General features: G+C 39.2%; 1 protein-coding gene across 1 annotated transcript in view; it reads right to left on the bottom strand.

The window, feature by feature from the left end:
* The window catches only part of RNF2 (ring finger protein 2), a 44,828-nt gene that overhangs the window by 2,073 nt on the left and 20,046 nt on the right, over window positions 1-22,709 (bottom strand). The window contains exons 2-6 of the mRNA XM_027565568.1: window positions 7,523-7,611; window positions 4,483-4,643; window positions 3,663-3,878; window positions 1,197-1,469; window positions 222-393 (exon numbers count right to left, since the gene is read on the bottom strand). Coding sequence (XP_027421369.1) covers window positions 222-393; window positions 1,197-1,469; window positions 3,663-3,878; window positions 4,483-4,643; window positions 7,523-7,609 — 909 coding nt within the window. The 5' untranslated portion in view covers window positions 7,610-7,611. The remainder of the gene's footprint in view (window positions 1-221; window positions 394-1,196; window positions 1,470-3,662; window positions 3,879-4,482; window positions 4,644-7,522; window positions 7,612-22,709) is intronic.

Below are 22,709 nucleotides of genomic sequence, written 5' to 3'. Positions count from 1 at the left end.
GAGATGGAACTACATTAAAGTCCATCTGAAAAAAAAAAACAGGATAAACTTGTTGTCACTTATACCATTCATAAAAGAAAAATGGATATATCAAGTTAACTACCCTGCTGCAATTTCTCTTCAGTGTATGCACCATTTTATTAGGCCCCACCCCACAACTTGCCACTCTCAGATGTTCAAAGTGCCCCCAATATCAACAGCCTATTATTTTAAATACTTACAGTGAACTGGCCACTGGCTGTTGCTATGTAAATGGTATACTGCTTCTCACTGGCCGTATCAAGGTTCATCTGGTTTGATTCTCCTTTGCTTCGAAGTTCTTCTAAAGCTAACCTCACAGCCAGATACTTGGATAAGTGATCAACAGTGGCATTACCTGAAGTCTTTATGTATCTGGAAAAACAAATCATTAAAACCTTAATTTCTAGATTAATGATAAAAATGTATGTAAGTTATAAAACATTTCCAAAAAGCCATACCAAATGCAAATATCTCAAATGTTGACAAAATAATATCAGAAATTTATTCCTCTATTATCTAAAAATTTCTTATTGAAAGGTACAGAAGAGAGAAAAGTACAAGCTCACATCCACCAGGCCATGAAAGCTCTACCTACCTTACCATCCATAATATATGACATAAAATAACAAAAATCAAATACACGCTGTACTAAGAGGAAAAACAGAACATACCGCTCAACCCCAACAATCAGTTCTGAATCTATAGCAGCAAGAATACTGCTAAGAATATAAGCAAATTTCTTCTTGTCTTTTTTAGGTTTTTCAGAATGAGCCTAAGTGCCAATTTTCATGTTTTTTTTTTAAAGCATGATGTATCATTCAATCACTCACTCAACCTGATGCGTATCTGCACTTGATGGCAGGTAATGTGCTCTTTGGAGAGATGTAATAAAGCAGCCATGCTGGCCAGCCAAAAATTTTCGAGCATTACTGTAAAGACATTTAAATGATTCTTTCTCCTCCTCTGCCTAGGAGGGTCATTCCTTTCAGATATGCATGTGTAGACGGCAAGCACATGAGGAATAAAGAAAACAAAATGCAGGCAGCTAAACTATCCAGCTGGCCTCCGGCAACAATAGGATGACAAATATCACCCTTAACTCTTACCTGAAATTGCTTTCTAACTCCAAAGTAACCATTCTAAATTCAGACAATCTGAAACTAACCCACACTTACCTTGTCTGTGCACTGTCATCTTTTTCCATAAGTGTGGGATGAGGCCTGAATACTAATTCAATTTCACTAGCGCCATCCATTACTGGGTCAATTGCCACTGTTGCATTATTATTATCAAGCTCAAGCCCGGAATCATCAGATGTTTTGGTCCGTTTGTTACTAGGTCCTGCTTCCTGATTGCTATGCGTGGATGCATTACTACAGTGAGAACTGTCTCCATTGTCTTCTGCTCCGCTACCATTTTCAATCTGTTGTTTCTTACCTCGCTGTAATCTAGTTAAGAGGAAAATAACACAAAAACAGGTTGCATGAAATTTACATGTAGGCCTTCTTAATGCATCAAGTTAGAAGTACATTCATTGAAGTTATTAAATTCTAAGTTCCCTGGTAGCCTAGAGGTTAGGGTTCCAGACTTTTATTGCTGTGGCCTGGGTTCAACCCTTGGTTGGGGAATTGAGATCTTGAAGCCACTTTAGTGTGGACAAAAAAAACCCCTAAATTCTAAAAACATGTTAATAACTGAATTTGCTCCAAGTTGAATAACGGCATCTATTTCCCACATGTCCCTGAAAAGTTTAGGGAAACACACACAGGCAAACATTCGAACAAATTTAACAAATATTTACATTCACTGAAAAAATTTCTTTTTTGATTATGGGGACTACTGGCAAATATTTATTTACATTTGGAGACTTTTCTTATGAGATTTTAAATCGAAACAAAGGTATAATTCAGATATGTAAGCACTCTCTGCCTGCTGACCTCACCCAAAGTCGGCTAATGCAATGCAAAATTATTCTAAAGCAAAAGATGAGATATCTAAATACAGAGCATGAATACAGAAGCATCTCTCTAACAAGCTCAAATACTATAAACCGGTAACTGGGCAAGGCGCTTCGTGCACACATCTTATTTATTCATCAAAACGACCGTCAAGGCAGTTAACAATACCATCACTTTATAACTGGGGTGGAAAATGGAAACTTAGCAGACACTTGAAAAAATAGTGTATGCCATGCAGATTATCTAGAAGAGGTTCCTGAAAGACAGAACAGTAAGTATAAAGGCACCAAGGCATAAACAAGCTTGCTAAGTCTGAAAAACACCGAAGAAGCTTTAATAATGTTGTTAACAACTGAACAAAGCTTCTGTCACATACTCCCACCACTAGAAACGTTCAAGCAAAATCAAAAGTCTATCTATAAAGGATTTCACAAAGGGGATTCTTTCTCTGGGTAGAAGACTGAAAGTCTGCATTTCAGAATCACTTCTAGAACCTTTAAATATGAATGCATATTCCCCAGTCAAAGATTTTGATTTACTTAGCCTGGAGTGATAACTTTGAGGCTCTAGGATTCAAAAACTTCCCAAGTGATTCTGATGTTCAGCCAAAGTGAAAGCCGCGAGACTGGGATGTGGCTTTGGAAAGTCCTGACTCCCCCTGAGGCCTAAACATATAAGGAGATGTCAGAGCAGAAAAAAGAGTGGGGGTGAAGAAAGTGCTCAGATTATGTAGGGCTTTGGAAGCTACCATTAAGGTCTTTTAGCCTGAATATGAAGAGAAGATATTAGAGGCCTCAAAGCAAAGGAGAATTTGGACCTGACTTTCACCTTATCATTCTGGCTGCTGTGCTTTGAACAGATGGTATGGCAGTAAGCATGGAAAAGTAGAAAGACAAATCAGGAGGCTACTTCAATACTTCAAATGAAAGACAGTGGCTGCTTATACCAACTTGGATGTATTATGGTAAAAGCTAAAAATATATTTACTTGCAGACTGGTATACAGGCTGGGGAAAAAAGGAGAGAGATTAAAAGTAACCCCAAAATTTTTGGCTAAAGCAAGTGTGATGATGGTTTTGCCATCAACTGAAACAAGCAAGAAAGAAGAGAAGTAGGGGGTAAAAACTGACAATTCAGTACTGAACATGTTAAGTTTGGAGACAAGAAACAGCTAATGACATACAAAGGGAACCAGGAGAATATGATCTCTTGAAAGACAGGTAAAGAAAACCAATCAAAGAGAAAAGAGAAATTAACTGTGTAAAATATTAAGTAAGATTAGATCTCAGAATCAGTGACTAGATTTTTCCATGTGGAGGTCAATGATAACTTTGACAAGGGTGATATGAGGAGTCGGGGTGAAGCCTGACTGGGGGAGTTCAAAATGGGAAGAAATCGGAGCTGGTGAGCACAGACAACTCTTATGAAGAGAAGAAGAGAAGTACAGTGGTGAGTGGAGACAGAAGTGGGTATATGAGAGGTTTCTGTTTTGTTTTTAAGATTCTATTACTTTAAAGGAATCCCCTATTACCCCAGGAAACATATAGTATACCTGCATGAAAAACTAATTACAGAGAACTACTGTTACTGCATTTTATCTTTTCAAAATGGAAGGCGGTAAGTAAATTCAGTCTTTAATAAAACACTAAGAAAAGCGGCCACCGTCTCTGCCTCTCGCCCCTACCTGTTCATAGCCTGAATCTTCAGTCCCTCCTCAATGCTGTGGCTGAGTGCCTGCTGATTATTGTGCTTGTTGATCCTGGCTAATACTCTTTCTTGATGAGCTTCATACTCATCACGACTCGGATAAATTTTGCTGATGAGTGCATCGAAGTTTGGGTCTGGTCTTAGTGATCTTTTGGAAACTAGCTTTTTCCGACAGGTAGGGCATTCTTTATTGCTAAATAAAAAGAGGGAAAAGAAATGTAAGTAACGCTAGTATCTTTGGGCTGAAGACAAAAATAGCCAGCTTCCAGATTATTATCATCTTTTCCCCAATACCTTTACTAAGTCACAGAAATTTAAACTGATTACCTGACTTTCCGTGAATATATGACTAGTGGCTATAAGCACGATCTTTGAAAACTGAGATACTCTCTACTACTTGCCACTAGAGAAAAATCTAAATACTTCCTTGTGATAATTTATATATAACCATTTAGAAATGAAAATCTAGTTTTTCCTAATATAAAGTTCCCCTTTCTGATATCCATGCCATATAAGGAAAAAGTATCCATTAATATATATTCATGTTATCAATTATTTTATTAAAATAGCTTTCATCAGGGTATTATTTTACATACCTAAGAAGTGGAAAAGCCATGGTTTCACGCTTTGTAGTTTCCTCAAAATAAAAACTCATCCTGAAAAGCTTCTAAAATTATATAAAACCAACTGTTTCAAAACAAAGATTCTCCAACAATTACAACCTGGACTTTAGATAAAGCACTAGAATACCGTCCTCACATAATTTAAATACCTAGGTGTCACTCATTTTAACATACCCACTTCTGAGGGCTGTGATAATGCAGTCTGCACAAAAACGATGTAAGCACTCTTTTGTAGTCATGGTGTTCTTCAACATATCCAAACAAATTGGGCACATTAATTCACTGTGTAGACTTCGAGGTGAAACCACAATTTCTAAGCCATCTGTTATTGCCTCCTGTAAAAACATCACTTTAAAATTAAATGCTACCTTTTTTAAAAAAAGTTATGGACAAGTTCAAACATATAAGAATACAGAAGCGACAAAAATGAACACCTGTGCAGCCATCATCCAGTCACCATCACTGTCAATTCACAACCAATCTTGTTTTATCTATAATCTCCTTCAACTTCCCTCAGCCCCAGCACCAAAGCATTATATAAATCTGTTATCATAATGTTAAAGATAACATATCATATATTTAAAAGACAACTAATGGTAAGTTAGCCTGGTATAATTTTAAAATAGCACTGAATATGGAGTCAGATGGCTTAGGTTCTAGTTCAACAACTAGCTCTGCAACTCTAAATATTTTAACATTGTCTTCTTACCTGAAAAATGAGGAAGTTAAGACTAAAGGAACCCTAAAAATTCTTCCATCTGCAAAAGTGCACCACTATGATAATAAACTATATATTTCATGCCATCCATCAAGATTTTAAAATATGAATTTAAATATTCTCTAAGGACTGATGCTAAAGCTGAAACTCCAGTACTTTGGCCACCTCATGTGAAGAGTTGACTCATTGGAAAAGACTCTGATGCTGGGAGGGATTGGGGGCAGGAGGAGAAGGGGACTTCCCGACAGAGGATGAGATGGCTGGATGGCATCATCAACTCAATGGACGTGAGTTTGAGTGAACTCTGGGAGATGGTGATGGACAGGGAGGCCTGGCATGCGGCGATTCATGGGGTCGCAAAGAGTCGGACATGACTGAGTGACTGAACTAAACTGATGCACAGTTTAATAGGATTTTGTTTTAAAATCACTTTTTAAACCTTAAAAATTCTTGATCCACAGAGCAGTTTTATACCAAGTGGTCAGGTTCTCAGGCTAATCTACAAACTGATTTAAACTATAGCACGTCTGTCTGAAGTAACAAGTATTAGTATTTCTAACTGTCATGACTAAAACTGTTGTCAGTGAGAAATGCATTTGGAGTTGCAATGTAGAATTCAGGCCGCATCTCCCAAAGGCACAGATCAGCAACTCCTACTTTTGGCCTCACTACCACAACCTACCCTTCCCACAAGGCAGCACTGAGAACAAAGGCACCAATGCTCCTGTGGATTGAGGGGAGAGGTCTAGTTAGTGGCCATGAAAAGGAAGATGCAGGTAGAAATGAGGGCTTCCAACAGGCTTACTGACACTTCCTATTTCCACTGGCTCTCCATCATACTTGTGTTTTCTCTGTAGGGTCAAAGATTGATGACTCCACAAAAAAAGACAATGAAACTGTGGATACTGTCCCTTATCAAGTTATCTCTTATATTTCAACCTTTCTATATAAAGCACTTTCTGCATTTTACTTAGTTTAATATGCACACAAACTTTTGACTTAGGAATTATAACCTCCATTTTATGAATCACACAGGGTATGATGATGACCCAGCTAGTAATCAAGCCTGTCCCCCTCGGCCTCTTGAAAACTTGCCTAGCAAAATCCCAAGCCTGGAAAACCATCCATCTGGGTTTGCATTCCTGGCCCTGTGCATCTGTGTAGCACTGCAGAGGGGAAAGGGGGAGGGATCACACACCAGACTGGTGTCAGTAAAACTCACTTTTCTTTTCACTACAGTGTTTTTCACACCTTTTCTTCTATCTGCAGACCTTCTACCATGTAAACGTTAAGCAGATTACCTTACTTCATTAAAAGGAGCTCTCATTTTCTCTCTACCTGATCTTTATTAGGTATCTTCCTCATTCTTATTATAAGGAGAAAGCACACCACTTCCTATCAAATGTACATTCCTTTCTACCTTCTCAAGCATGCTCCCCTTTCAATTATTCTGTCTGCTCTCAGACTTCAGCAATCTCTCCCTCCTCACTAAATCGATCTGGATTAACATAGGATTGCTGCAGTGAAACGTGAACCTTAGAGCTGTGTCCAGAGGGAGCTGGGGTTCCTGATTCTAAGTTCCCCTCAAGTTTTCACTCATTTTGCATCTCTGCACAGCCAAACTTCTCTAAAGCGTTACCTATCCATCTTCACCTCCCCTCCTCCCTCTTTAACACAGCACAATCTACTCAAGTGAATCTATTCTTCTCAAGGGTTACCAACTTTATACTGCCAACTCGAATGTTCACTTTTGTAATCCTCATCTTACTCATCCTCCCAGTAGTACTGAACACAGTAGCTGCATCCTCCTTGAAACACTCTGTCCTCTTTTATCTCCTCTCCTCATCTCCCACTTTTCCTTCCATTTCTCTGGCTGTTCCTTCTCAGCCTCCTTTCCTATTACTTAATTTCTAAATGCTGAAGCTCCTCTGGATGAAGTTCTGAGCCTTCTGCTCATCTCTCTCTAGGTAATCTGGCATTCCTGTGCTCCAAATGCACTGACAAGTCCTGAAACTTTATATTTAGCCCAGACCCCTAGGTAGCATTTCTGCTTGTCTTACAGGCATTTCAAACTTTCAGACTTCAGTTTTAAGAATGTTTATCTCCTTCAAACTTGTTCCTTTCCCAGTCTTTCCCGTCTTCACCTTCTCAAAATAGTCTTCCCTAGTTACCCTGTTATTATTACAGCATCGAGGAACTTACCTATGTACAGCTTCTCATATGTGTAATTTACTTGCTTGGTGTCTAAACTCCCGGAGCTGATGCCACATCTGTTTTATTCACCACTTTACCTAGTCCCTAATTTAGGACCTGGTACACAACAGGCACTCAAATTATTTCTTCAATGAATGGTCAACCAACATACACAAAAATTAGGACTATTTTGTATATAAATGTATTATTATGGCTATGTTCTTTCAAGTTTTCATTTTCTAAAAATATATTCCGGTTTACATATGTCTCATATTTTCCCTAAATTATCTTGGTCTACATTACCTGAGGTGTTCGTTGTAGTTCATATAAACTGAGTTCCCATGTTTTGCTTAATGGCTGAGTTCCATTTGTCTGCACAGCCTGAGACATTGCTAGGAATAAAGAGGAGAGAAAAACAATTTTAGTATCTGAAAGGGAAGTAAATCTCAAAACTAATTTTTGGACATTGTAAATCCTGAGAATAATAGTAAAAAAAAAAAAAGTTACACACTGGTTCAAGAATGGAAATGAAGAAAAGCTCGAGAATATTTCCATTTATAAATACAAGCTACTTGACAGCAAGAGGCTATCACTGATCTCTGAACACCTAACAGCCCGCATACAGAGAATGCTTCATTATTACTAACGTACAGAAAATCCTCTTCAACCAAGATAGCAAGTTATCTTTCTGAAACTAGTGGTCATGGAATTTAGAACTAAGTCAGGAAAATGTCAGACTTTTCAGCATGGCCACCTGGTTTTTCCCGGAAACACAGAATCTACCGTCTAAGCACTTTAAGCCACCGGCCATCCTGCCTCTACTTTCACAGCTCCACTCATGAAAACTCCTGTCTACTAAGTCAGCTTAGAATTCAGAAAGCTCCTCCTAATGGTGAGTCCAAAACTGCTACCTATCCACCCATACAGCTTGCCCTCTGGAGGCAAGCTAATTTAAGTCAAACCATTTTTCTACACAACAGTCTTTCAAATATTTGGACACGGTTATCACATCCCACCTGATTTTTCTTTACTTCTGGCTGAAAGTCCTAGTTCCTCCTAGTACTGACCATTTGATACAATTTCAAGGTCTCCTTGAGTTCTAGTTATTTAATGGAGCACTAAGGGAAGGAGAGTGGTCCAGTAGACAGTGAGAAGGAAAAACATCACACTTGCCTAAAGACACAGCTTGCACGATCACAGAATGTCATATACTCTACACTGGCACATAAACAACGAAGGACATGATCCATCTGTATCCAGGATGGTGACTTTCCCACTTTTAGCAGATACCATTTTAAAATATCTGCTCAAGACTCCACCTAATGAGCAATTAACTCAACTTTGCTTTTATAAGTAAAAGCACTTTACTGAACTTTAACCTAAATTCTAGTCCCCTCTAAAATTCAACACACATTGTCTCATTGACAGAAAGCTACATTTTCACATGAAGTTTCTCCTTTGTCCAAGCAAAAATGTGAAATGTTCAAATTTTTCAAATTTGAATGAATCATGGATTTTGTTTATAATTTTCAGGCTGTCCACTGAGTCTACCCTAAAGACTTGTTCATTTTGCTTACTGGAACTAGTGACTCCCAAACAAGCAAACATTCCTTAAGCCTTTTGTCCTTGAACTAAAATTATCATTCAGGTCCTGTATGATCCCTGATCAGTGTCCCCAACGGTAATCTGGAATCTCAGCAATTTTTCTCAGCTATTATAGCTGAGTTGCACAGTCACTAGACTAGCTGAGTTTGTTAATTCTACGATTAGTATCCTGTGGTTCTTTGAGTATCTCCCTGAATGCTTTAACTCCATTCTCTGAGAATCATAAATTGAAAGAATTTTGTGAAAGAAACTTCTTGATGAAATACTGTCTTTTCTGTATCATTCAATCTTCAGAGGATCAAATGATGGCACAGGCTCTACTAACTGCTACGTAGTTAAACTTTAGCAGCCAACGGATACAAGAGACCCAAGAGACCAGTGTCTGCTCTCTGGAGCAACAAACTTTGCCATAAGCCTCTCTAAAATCTTCAATAGGAGATATCTAAAAGAGACATCACTTTGTTTAATGGAGGAGGCCATTCTTCATTTTTGTACTCGGGGACTAAGGTTAACATTTCTGTACTTTAGGGACTAAATCATGGTTTCTAGCAACCACTTTATGGGCTTCCCAGGCGGCTCAGTGGTAAAGAATCCGCTTGTCAACCCAAGAGACACAGGTTTGTTCCCTGGGTCAGGAAGAACCTCTGGAGAAGAAAATGGCAGCCCACTCCGGTATTCTTGCCTGGGAAGTCCCATGGACAGAGAGGCCTGGTGGGCTACAGTCCACAGCGTCACCAAGAGGGGGACATGACTTAGCAACTAAACAAGAAGCCACCACTTTATGAGCGTTGCTTGATCCTACTGTCTGCAGTGTGTGTTATCAATACAACTAAAACAAGCTCTAGAAAAGAAAGGAGAAAAAGTACCAAATATACGCTGGCCAGTCTTTCTGACTGGCATGCTGAAGCCTTAAACTTGGACTTCAAAGCAGCGTATATTTAAAGACTCTCTAGCAAAGAAAAATGCATTCAGATTATCTGAAACCTGCCCTCCTTATGTACCCAACATTATGTTTTGGCATCACCACCTTTTATACTCTGTTCCCCTTTACTGCCTCCCCTGAAATTCCAAATGAACTATCTTTTTCTCAAGGTCTTCCCCAAGAAAACAACGAATGGCCCAGACCCACTTAAGACTGCTACAATGGTAGATAAACCAATGGAAACTAAAGTAAGGTACAGTTCAGGTTAACAGTCATAATAAAAAACTTTCCAAAACCATAAGGCAGAGAGACTAATGGCTGCTATTGGATTTCATTCTGTTAAGACACTGTCCAGGAATCCCAGGCTTATATTAATGACTCCATTTACTTGTAGCCTCTCAGATGAATAAGTGTTGAAAACTGGCTGGAAAAACAGAAAAAAAGAAAGTACAAAACACTTCACAGGAGACTAGGGAATGCAAGGGACTAGAAAAAGCAAGAAAACAAGAGTGATACACAGGCCTTTTCTGATGCCTTTCCTTTAAAAGTCAGACTAAAACTCAAGGCTGAAAGCAAGGAATGGAACAATAAATAGGAAACATAAGAAACTGGCATCAAGGTGTGCAACCTGTATTGTGGGACAGGCCCAACAGATAATGTAAAAAGAACCTGTCCTTCTTTTTCTTAACAGGCTCACATCTAAAATACAGGATTAAAAAAAAAAAAAAAGGATTGGAAATTTGCAAATTTAGATAATTTCCAACACAGCAGTTGAAAATGTGAGAAGACCTTTAGAAAACTGACAAAGTACAAACTAAAACAAACATACGATACTTCAGATTAAAAAACCAAAGATCCTTTAGCCTCTAAGTTTCAAGGACCTATTCGTAAAGATACTGACCGATACAGCAATCAGAAAAAATTAGTGGAAGAGGCACTGCCCCATAATAGCAAATAAAGGGTATATGTGGGGTGGGGTCAGGTGGGATGTGTGTGTGTAAAGAACAATGGCCTCAAACCTACAAAGGATGCAGCTCTGAAGCTGACTCTGGCATTCACTGAACTCAAGGTAAACTACCTTTAAATACGGCTTCCCTGTAAACACATGTGCCACTTTTCTACCATAAACTCTGTAATAACAAAATTAATCTATTAGAAACTAAAACTACTAAGACAGGAGGAATTTCTCAGAACTCTAAATCCTAACCCATGTCCCAACACTGTTACCCTGGGGTCAACTATAAACAGAACACGCCTTTCATCTGTCTAAAACGCTCCCCCAGCAAATAATAGGAACTGTCAAATAAAATGTTCTCCTAAGGCCTTGTTTCTAGAGATATCAGTTCTGCTGAACATAGCCAAATTTTATCTGATTTGGGTATTGGTATACCTGTGGCAACTAAGATTTAGAAAGTAAACCACAAGTTAGTTGTAGTTCCAAAACATCACAGTATCATTTGGAAAACTAGGATCAATATGACTTTTGAAAATTTTCCAGTCTTTCTGTTTGAATCTGTATTACAATCAATCATAAGTTCCCTGGTAACTAGTCTTTAATGCTACTGCATGGATGCCATCTTATCAGATAACACAGCAGGTGTTACAAAAAAAGAAAAAGAAAAGGATACAATGTTGCTGATTACCAAAACCACTCTCATTTTTTTTCTTCTTTCTTTTTTAAATTATGAAAGTATGATAACACAATTACAGGAGATCTGGAAAATACAGAACAAGGTTACATATAGTTCCACTATATATTATTTTTTAAGTAGATTAAGATTTTTTAGTTGGAGTTTCAACATCAAACTCTCAAAATTAATAGAATGAATATAAAGAGAAATAGAAGAATACAGTAGACCTGAAAATCACTATGAGAACCAATTCAACATAATTAAGACTTCTACAGTTTTCACACAACAGTGGGATACAAGTTCTGTTCAAGTTCCCAGACAATAAACTAGGCAACACTGGAAGATACCCATGGACATAAAACAAAGTGCAAAAATTCCATGGTCTAAAGGTACTGAAATAGAGTCTGTTTGTTCTCTTATCACTGTGGAATTATGTTAGAAATCAGTATCGAAAGATATTTGAAAATAACCCACATATTTCCAAGTGCAATGTGACATTTACCAAGAGAGATTTTTGACTTTGCCATTGAAAGCCTCAATAAAGTTAGAAGTCTAAGAAAACACAGAGGGTGTATCTCAATTTTTGAGAACATGTCAGCAGTGCAGATATCAACAATGTTTAGTAACATCTCCTGTGATCTGGCCAAGGAGGGTCAAAAGGGGATCTGAGATGAAAACTTCCATTTTTTGACTCAAGACAATCCACATATATAGAGGGAGCTATAAATTCTACTTTGGCCTAAAGCACGTGAACTGCATGTATTCAGGAAGCTCACACTTCCACTCTGGCAGTTACCAAACAGATAAGCGCCCCAGAACTAGTTCCTCTTTGCTTTTAGGTCAATATATATTTTTTCACTTAAATTTAACCTAAATTCTATCCTTCCCCCAAATCATATACAAACTTTCCCCTTCTTTGGTTTGGTGACAAGCTGCATTTCTGTCTGCAGCTCATTCCTGCCCAAGCCAAGAACATGAAAGACATTTAGCTTGTTTTTCAGGTGAGAACGAATTGACTTTGATGACTGGTATTTGGGAGTCATCTAGATATTCATACTACTGACATATACATAGAGCAAAGAAAGAGAAAAGGAGTAAGAATAGATAGCCTAGATAAAAACTACAATCTGAAAGGCTGGAAAGTAGAGCTGAAGCCCGTGAAGGAGGGAAATGAGGTGTCAGACAAAGTAGATTCTTTCTAGTAACAGGAGTTGACTACTGTCTCAAGATCCTTGCCGCAAAACATAAGATCTGGGTCTACCCACGGCCCAACCCCCACCTAGATGACACTTCTGAATAAGAAAAGAGATATCCAACAAAACAGAAATGTTTCTTGCACAAAGTAGACACTCAAAGTGAATATTAGCATTACAGTTCAGACAAGATAATTTTAGTAGCAGTGACAGAAACAAAATAAATCCTGAGAAAAGATCTAGTCACAGTTAAATGTTGAGAGTTCACAGTTTCAATAACCAAAGGGAAAATATCAATAGTATATTCAGAACGTTCTTTGAAGGACCATAAATATCTGGCTTTCATGCTGACTTTCCACATTGTCACATACGGCAAATCACAAAGTCCTTTTGTGGATACTCAATGTGGTTTCAAAAGCTTTTTCAATACAACAACCTCAAAATGATTGGATGGCATCACGAACTCCACACACAAGAGTTTGAGCAAACTCTGGTAGATGGAGAAGGACAAGGAACCCAGTGTGCTGCAGTCCATGGGGTGGCAAAGAGTTGGACACAACTGAGCGACTGAACAACTGAACGCCACCACTCAACAAGTTCAGTTCAGTTCAGTCGCTCAATCGTGTCCGACTCTTTGTGACCCCATGGACTGCAGCACAGCAGGCTTCCCTGTCCTTCACCGAGTCCCGGACCTTGCTCAAACTCACATCCATCAGGTTGGTGATGCCATCCAACCATCTCATCCTCTGTCGTCCCCTTTTCCTCCCACCTTCAATCTTTCCCAGCATCAGAGTCTTTTCAAATGAGTCAGTTCTTTGCACCAGGTGGCCCAAGTATTGGGAGTTTCAGCTTCAGCATCAGTCCTTCCAATGAATATTCAGGACTGATCTCCTTTAGGATGGACTGGTTGGATCTCCTTGCAGTCCAAGGGACTCTCAAGAGTCTTCTCCAACACCACAGTTCAAAGGCATGAATTCTTTAGCGCTCAGCTTTCTTTATAGTCCAATTCTCACATCCATACACGACTACTGGAAAAACCATAGCTTTGACTAGATGGACCTCTGTCAGTAACATCTCTGTTTTTTAATACGCTGTCTAGGTTGGTCATAGCTTTTCTTCCAAGGAGCAAGCATCTTTAATTTCACGGCTGCAGCCACCATCTGCAGTGATTCTGGAGCCCAAGCAAATAAAGTCTGTCACTGTTCCACTGTTTCCCCATCTATTTGCCATAAAGTCATGGGACTGGATGCCATGATCTTAGTCTTTTTGCATGTTGAGTTTTTCTCAACAGTACTACTAAAAGTAGTTTTTCTCAGAGGCCACTACTAGTAAATGCCTTTTTGTAACAAGTGACTACCCATAAAGAGAAGGGCAGAGAAGGGAAAAGAGATGAAAACTCCTACGCATTCTACACAGAGGTTTACTAGCTTATCTTTCTCTTTTCAAAACAAAATAAGAAAAAAGATTAAGACTTTCATTTCCAGTTCTGCATGTAAAGCTGAACAGACTGAAAAATGGACTACTCTTCCAGGATCCATAAGTGAGGGGAGGACAAAAGTATAGTGACTGTCCCCAAACTGGAGAGACAGAAACTGGGAATCTCAACACCGCAACTGCAGGAGGAACCAGTGTCAGGGGGGAGACTCTACACTGTACCTGAAAAAGTCTTGGAGTATGCTGAGTGTGGACAAGGCTGAGAGTTAGAAACTCCAGGAGGACCCAGTCACAGAGAGGGGAGGCCCCAAAATACTGTCACATTTACCTCCAGAACCCCAAACATTCCCACAGCAAGTATCAGAGAAAAATCCCTTGATGCTTCCAGCAGAGAGAGAGGGAAAGGCAACCGTTTTAAAATATGCCAGAGCACTCTAGTTCTTAACAAAGCCTACCCTTAGAGAAAACTAGGTAACCAAACCTAACCTGCTGGGATATTATCAGAACCTAGGTGACCTGGGGAAGGGAAATAAACAACTCCAGTCCATTCTAGTCATCCTGTCCCACCTAAAAGGGGTTAAAAAAAAAAAAAACTAACAGCCACTAGTGAAGTTCACAGCCCAGAGGAATAGATTCTGAGACCAATTAAAAGAGTACGGAACCATCACTTTCCCCCAACACCTCACCAACACACTACTAAAGGCCTTTTTGCAACAGTTGCTTTTACCCAGTACAACACATCAGCATGCTGGCAATAGAAAAAATTACAAGGCATATCAAACAACAAAAACATAATCTGAGAAACAAAGCATCAGAACCAGACATGGCAGGGATACTGGAATTATCAGACCAGAAAAGAAAGACATAAGAAAATTTAAAGATAAACCAACTGACAAAGAGAAAATTCAAACAACAAAAACATAATCTGAGAAACAAAGCATCAGAACCAGACATGGCAGGGATACTGGAATTATCAGACCAGAAAAGAAAGACATAAGAAAATTTAAAGATAAGCCAATTGACAAAGAAAAAATACTTGCAACATACATAATAAACAAAGGTCAAAATCCATAATATATAATAGATACTGCCCTAAGTCAATTTAAAAGACAACTCAATATAGGCTAAATGATAAATGGGTAATTAATGGGAATTACGAGTGGCCAACAAAATCAAATCATGCTTAACTTCACTACAAATCACTAAACTGCAAATCAATGTTATCTATATATGTTCTATTTTTTGGCTGTGATGCTGACAAAAATTAAGATGACTGAAGCTGAGTGTGTGTTTAGGGGGTGGGGGTGGGGCCAAAAAGGACCCAATGATGGCAGGCAAGATAAAAGGCCAAGAGGGAGACGTCAGATTACAGCCACGGATTTCTACCGATTTCAAGTTTTCTTTAGATGACAGAAAATAACTTTTCATTGAAGAAGATAGAAATTAGCGTTTCAGAAGCAGAAAAGCGAACTGGAAGAAATGCCATGAACATGCGGGAAACTGAAGCAACTGACAAACAACTAATCTCAAAAATATACAAGCAACTCCTACAGCTCAACTCCAGAAAAATAAATGACCCAATCAAAAAATGGGCCAAAGAACTAAATAGACATTTCTCCAAAGAAGACATACAGATGGCTAATAAACACATGAAAAGATGCTCAACATCACTCATTATCAGAGAAATGCAAATCAAAACCACTATGAGGTACCATTTCACGCCAGTCAGAATGGCTGCCATCCAAAAGTCTACAAGCAATAAATGCTGGAGAGGGTGTGGAGAAAAGGGAACACTCTTACACTGTTGGTGGGAATGCAAACTAGTACAGCCACTATGGAGAACAGTGTGGAGATTCCTTAAAAAACTGGAAATAGAACTGCCTTATGATCCAGCAATCCCACTGCTGGGCATACACACTGAGGAAATCAGAATTGAAAGAGACACGTGTACCCCAATGTTCATCGCAGCACTGTTTATAATAGCCAGGACATGGAAGCAACCTAGATGTCCATTAGCAGATGAATGGATAAGAAAGCTGTGGTACATATTCACAAGGGAGTATTACTCAGCCATTAAAAAGAATACATTTGAATCAGTTCTAATGAGGTGGATGAAACTGGAGCATATTATACAAAGTGAAGTAAGCCAGAAAGAAAAACACCAATACAGTATACTAACGCATATATATGGAATTTAGAAAGATGGTAACAATAACCCTGTGTACGAGACAGCAAAAGAGACACTGATGTACAGAACAGTCTTATGGACTCTGTGGGAAAGGGAGAGGGTGGGAAGATTTGGGAGAATGGCATTGAAACATGTATAATATCATGTATGAAACAAGTTGCCAGTCCAGGTTCGATGCACGATACTGGATGCTTGGGGCTGGTGCAGTGGGACGACCCAGAGGGATGGTATGGGGAGGGAGGAGGGAGGAGGGTTCAGGATGGGGAACACATGTATACCCGTGGCGGATTCATTTCGATATTTGGCAAAATACAATATTTTAAAGTTTAAAAATAAAATAAAATTTAAAAAAATAATAATAAATTTTAAAAAAAAGAAATAAGATGACTGATAATACTGTTAGAAAAGGTGTACAGAAACAGGAGTTCTCAAATCACTGGAAGTGTACAGTGGCATGGTTTCGAGGACAGAATAATCTGGCTATTAAATTATCATTCTGACACAAAGAATTTGGTTGCTAAAACATGTCTTGCAATTCAGGCTTTAGGAAAAGTGACAATTTTTTTAAATGAATACAAAAATTAGTTTTCAGGACAACAGTATATTAATCCCCAACTTAGAAATTAAAATTACCACTTAAAGTTTTTTTCCATTAAAAATATATTATACTTAAATTATGTGTCTGTATTACTGGAAAATGTGTACTTGTGTACTAATTCAATTACATTATGGATTCATCTTTCGGAGACTCATCCAGGGACTTGAGACGCTAATCATAACATTGTTGGGCTTCCCTGGTAGCTCAGTGGTAAAGAATCCACCTGCGATGCAGGAGATGTGGGTTTGATCCCTGGGTCAGGAAGATCCCCTGGAGGAGCAAACAGCAAGCCACTCCACTATTCTTGCCTGGGAAATCCCATGGACAGAGGAGCCTGGCAGGCTACACTCCATGGGGTCGCAAAGAGTCAGACATGACTTGAGCAACTAAATACACACGAACACACATAACATGGCTGCACATAAATATTCACTTAGTAGTACCTGGCAAAGTACTGCAAAGGCTCTCCAAAGTGTCTTTTTATTCCACCCCGATCTATAACCCTCAAATTGGTTGAGGGGAGTATTAAGAAACCATATAGACATTGTTATTGTTGCTGTTTAGTCGCTCAGTCATTTCCTACTCTTTTATAGCCCATGGACTGTAGCCGGCCAGGTTCTCTTCCATGGGATTTCCTAGGCAAGAAATACTGGAGTGGGTTGCCATTTTTCTCCTCCAGAGGATCTTCCTGACCCAGGGACTGTACCCACATTCCCTGCATCTCCAGCATTGCAGGTGGATTCTTTACCACTGAGCCACCTGGGAAGCCCCTATAGACACTAAATGTGGCAAAGAGCAGGTTTCATATGAAAAAAAAAAAAGAGGACAATACTAATACAGGTTCCATTCAACTCTTTGAGACCTCCAAAACCCTCAAATTCCTTGACTAGGTTACATTACATATTTGCTCCCAAGATCATTCTCTGGCTCCCCTAGAAGGAAAAACAAATCCACTAAACCAAAAATTCCTCAAGCATAAAGTCAGCAAACTTCATACTTAAGGGATAGCCTTGTTACAGTAAAATAAATGAGACACCTAGAAAGCACAGAGTTCTTTGGAACTGGATCAGCTTGAGTTCCCATCCTAAAGCTAGCAGTTACTGGCTATGGATCCATGAACAAACACTCAAGGCTTTATCTTTTAATCTGCAAAGTGACAAATCTTTTCAGGGTCATTGATAAAGCTGAATGAGATGGTCATAATAAAATGTGTGGCATTTTATAAATGATAAGCCATAAAACTGAAGAGATAATTTTCTCTGTTTCAATAAATAGGAACTATTATTTCTTAGGCTCCCAACAGGTGAAGTACAAGGGGAAAAAATGATTTAGACACTCTCTAACATTAACCCCCTTTTAAAAATAATAATTTTATTATTTTCGAAAAGACATGTTCATGGGGTTCTCATTCCCATCACTTCATGGCAAATAGAAAGGGAAAAAGTGGAAGCAGTGATAGATTTTATTTTCTTGGGCTCCAAAATCACTGTGGATGGTGACTGCAGCCACAAAATTAAAAAGACACGCCTTGGAAGGAAAGCTATGACTAACCTAGACAGTGTATTAAGAAGCAGAGATGTCACTTTGTTGACAATGGTCCACCGAGTCAAAGCTATGGTTTTTCCATTAGTCATGTACAAATATGAGAGCTGGACCATAAAAAAGGCTGAGCACCAAAGAACTGACACTTTTGAACTGTGGTGCTGGAGAAGACTACTGAGAGTCCCTTCGGACTGCAAGGAGATCAAACCAGTCAATCCTAAAGGAAATCAATCAACCTTGAATATTCATTGGAAGGACTGATGCTGAAGCTCCAATACCTTGACCACCTGATGCAAAAAGCTAACTTGTTGGAAAAGACCTGGATGCTGGGAAAGCTAGAAAGCAAAGGAGAAGGGGGCGGCAGAGAATGAGATGACTAGAAAGCATCACTGATTCAATGGACATGAATTTTGAGCAAACTGGAAGACGGTGGCGTTCTGCAGTCCATGGGGTCACAAAGAGTCGGACACAACTTACCAACTGAATAACAACAAAGGAACATAAGAATGCTTCAGCATGTGCCTTGTGTGATTAAAAAAACTTTTTTAATCAAACTGACAGGCTTATTTGCTCTTAAGAATTTAAGGCCTTTTCTATAACAAACAAAAGTTACCAAAAAGGGCTGATGTGTCATCGTCTATTGCTAGTAACCTGTATGTAGATGAATACTAAGAGTAGTTTCTGGAAGCTTAATGGAAAAAAAGAAGTTATCAGAAACATTTCTGGCTCAAATCCCACTAGAAACTTGTGGATTTTTTTATAGAAGGGGGCACTAGATGGCATAAAAAAAAAAGAGCATCTTAAACCACAGCTTTGAATAACATATACAGACATTCAAATGCATGTTTCCTGAATTATCCTTCTCTTTCCCCAAACACATATATAATCTTTGAGAAGGTGAAGATACTATAGGCCAGGTACACTGGTGTCTGATCATTAATGATATGGGGCTAAAGTGCAGAGAACCGATAACAATCTTTACGCTTGGGCAGACTCCCAGTAAACCAGTCTCAAGTCTTGAAGACTCCCTGGCACAAGCCTGGGTCATCAGATCAGATCAGATCAGATCAGTCGCTCAGTCGTGTCTGACTCTTTGCGACCCCATGAATCATAGCACGCCAGGCCTCCCTGTCCATCACCAACTCCCGGAGTTCACTCAGACTCACGTCCATCGAGTCAGTGATGCCATCCAGCCATCTCATCCTCTGTCGTCCCCTTCTCCTCCTGCACCCAATCCCTCCCAGCATCAGAGTCTTTCCCAATGAGTCAACTCTTCGCATGAGGTGGCCAAAGTACTGGAGTTTCAGCTTCAGCATCATTCCTTCCAAAGAAATCCCAGGGCTGATCTCCTTCAGGATGGACTGGTTGGATCTCCTTGCAGTCCAAGGGACTCTCAAGAGTCTTCTCCAACACCACAGTTCAAAAGCATCAATTCTTCGGCCCTCAGCCTTCTTCACAGTCCAACTCTCACATCCATACACGACCACAGGAAAAACCATAGCCTTGACTAGACGAACCTTTGTTGGCAAAGTAATGTCTCTGCTTTTGAATATGCTATCTAGGTTGGTCATAACTTTCCTTCCAAGGAGTAAGCGTTTTTTAATTTCATGGCTGCAGTCACCATCTACAGTGATTTTGGAGCCCCCCAAAATAAAGTCTGACACTGTTTCCACCGTTTCCCCATCTATTTCCCATGAAGTGGTGGGACCGGATGCCATGATCTTCATTTTCTGAATGTTGAGCTTTAAGCCAACTTTTTCACTCTCCACTTTCACTTTCATCAAGAGGCTTTTGAGTTCCTCTTCACTTTCTGCCATAAGGGCGGTGTCATCTGCATATCTGAGGTTATTGATATTTCTCCCGGCAATCTTGATTCCAGCTTGTGCTTCTTCCAGTCCAGCGTTTCTCATGATGTACTCTGTATATAAGTTAAATAAGCAGGGTGACAATATACAGCCTTGACATACTCCTTTTCCTATTTGGAACCAGTCTGTTGTTCCATGTCCAGTTCTAACTGTTGCTTCCTGACCTGCATACAAATTTCTCAAGAGGCAGGTCAGGTGGTCTGGTATTCCCATCTCTTTCAGAATTTTCCACAGTTGATTGTGATCCACACAGTCAAAGGCTTTGGCATAGTCAATAAAGCACAAATAGATGCTTTTCTGGAACAATCTTGCTTTTTCCATGATCCAGGGGATGTTGGCAATTTGATCTCTGGTTCCTCTGCCTTTTCTAAAAACAGCTTGAACATCAGGAAGTTCACGGTTCACATATTGCTGAAGCCTGGCTTGGAGAATTTTGGGCATTACTTTACTAGCGTGTGAGATGAGTGCAATTGTGTGGTAGTTCGAGCATTCTTTGGCATTGCCTTTCTTTGGGATTGGAATGAAAACTGACCTTTTGCAGTCCTGTGGCCACTGCTGAGTCTTCCAAATTTGCTGGCATATTGAGTGCAGCACTTTCACAGCATCATCTTTCAGGATTTGGAATAGCTCAACTGGAATTTCATCACCTCCACTAGCTTTGTTCATAGTGATGCTTTCTAAGGCCCACTTGACTTCACATTCCAGGATGTCTGGCTCTAGGTCAGTGATCACACCATCGTGATTATCTGGGTCATGAAGCTCTTTTTTGTACAGTTCTTCTGTGTATTCTTGCCATCTCTTCTTAATATCTTCTGCTTCTGTTAGGTCCATACCATTTCTGTCCTTTATCGAGCCCATCTTTGCATGAAATGTTCCTTTGGTATCTCTGATTTTCTTGAAAAGATCTCTAGTCTTTCCCATTCTGTTGTTTTCCTTTCTTTGCATTGATCGCTGAAGAAGGCTTTCTTACCTCTTCTTGCTATTCTTTGGAACTCTGCATTCAGATGTTTATATCTTTCCTTTTCTCCTTTGCTTTTTGCTTCTCTTCTTTTCACAGCTATTTGTAAGGCCTCCCCAGACAGCTGGGTCATAAAAACTCCTAACTCCATTCTCAATAAGAGTCTCAAGTGCACCTTTTCTGTAGTATGGGTAAAAGAATTCTTATTAAATAGCAGATGCACAGGCAAAACAGCTGACATTGTGTTGCAAAATTTTAGGAGTCTAAAGTGTACTCTTACCAAAGTGGAGCTACAGAACAGCCACCAGGGAGATTCCAGAATGAATAAAAACTCTTCTCCCCAAAAGGAGGTTCAAATATAACATGTTTTGAGCTAAACCTCAGAGTTCTGTGCCTAAAAATGCTTACCAGTTGCTTTAATCATAAAAATTGCCTGGTCTTTTCAGAGTATCTGAAATAGAACTAGTCTAAGGAGTTTGAGCTATAAGTATACCCCCCCAAAAGGATGAAGAGTTAAAGTATATGGAGTATATTATACTTTAACTCTTCATCCTTTTGGGGGGGTATACTTATATGGAGTTATTTATACTCCATATACTTTATATTTATATGTATAGGGAATTCATTTATACTCTGAAGAATGATTGATGTATTAGTTTCCTGTGACTGCTGTAACAAATTATCACGTTTGGTGGTTTAAAACAACAGAAATTTCTCTCAGTCCTGGAGGCCACAAACCCTAAACTGGTATCACAGGGCCAAAATGAAGGTGTTGGCAGGCCGCGCTTCTTTCAGAGATTTTATGAAAGATTCTGCTCCTTGCCTCTTCCAGCTTGGAGTAACTGCTGGCGTTTCTTGACCTGTGGCCACATGATTCCAATCTTTGCCTCTGTGGTCATACTGCCTCCTCTTCTAAATGTAAACTCTCTCTGTTGTTCTTTTATAAAGACACACGTAATTAACATTTAGAACCCACTCAGACAACCTAGGGTAATCTCCTTGTATCAAAATCTTTAACTTAATGACATCTACAAAGACTCCTCCCCTCTAAAAAAGTAACATTACAGATTTCAGGGGTTTGGATGTGGATATCTTTGGGGGGGGGGGACGGGCAGGGGTCCGCTTTTTAGCCTACGAGGACTGCTAAAGGTAAAAGTTATTATATAATCAACCCCTCACAGCCAACACTTATGTCTTTATTCTGTATATGATTTACAGTTTTTTTAAAAAAACTGTGAACCATATATTGGAAAACACAATCACTTTTAAAGTACTTACATTATCCCATTTTCCTAGAAAGCATCTTTCTTCATTTGCTTGAGATCCCTACCACTATGAAACCCAACTATGAAACTTTTTCCCCCTATATTAAGAAACTTATCTTTTTCTTCCATGGTTATTGCCATCTTTGAACATAAAGTAAATAAAGGTCACATCAAAATTAACTCTCCCAATCTTTAACATTTTTATTTTCCTCTTATATTTCATTATACAACATGGGAATGAGCAAACAATTTGTTCCTTAATTAAAACACTGCTTGCTCAAAGGATACA

This window comes from Bos indicus x Bos taurus, chromosome 16, assembly GCF_003369695.1.
Source record: "Bos indicus x Bos taurus breed Angus x Brahman F1 hybrid chromosome 16, Bos_hybrid_MaternalHap_v2.0, whole genome shotgun sequence".
Lineage (NCBI taxonomy): Eukaryota > Metazoa > Chordata > Mammalia > Artiodactyla > Bovidae > Bos > Bos indicus x Bos taurus.
The sequence above is the reverse complement of the archived record's forward strand: the minus strand, read 5'-3'. Positions and strand labels throughout refer to the sequence as shown.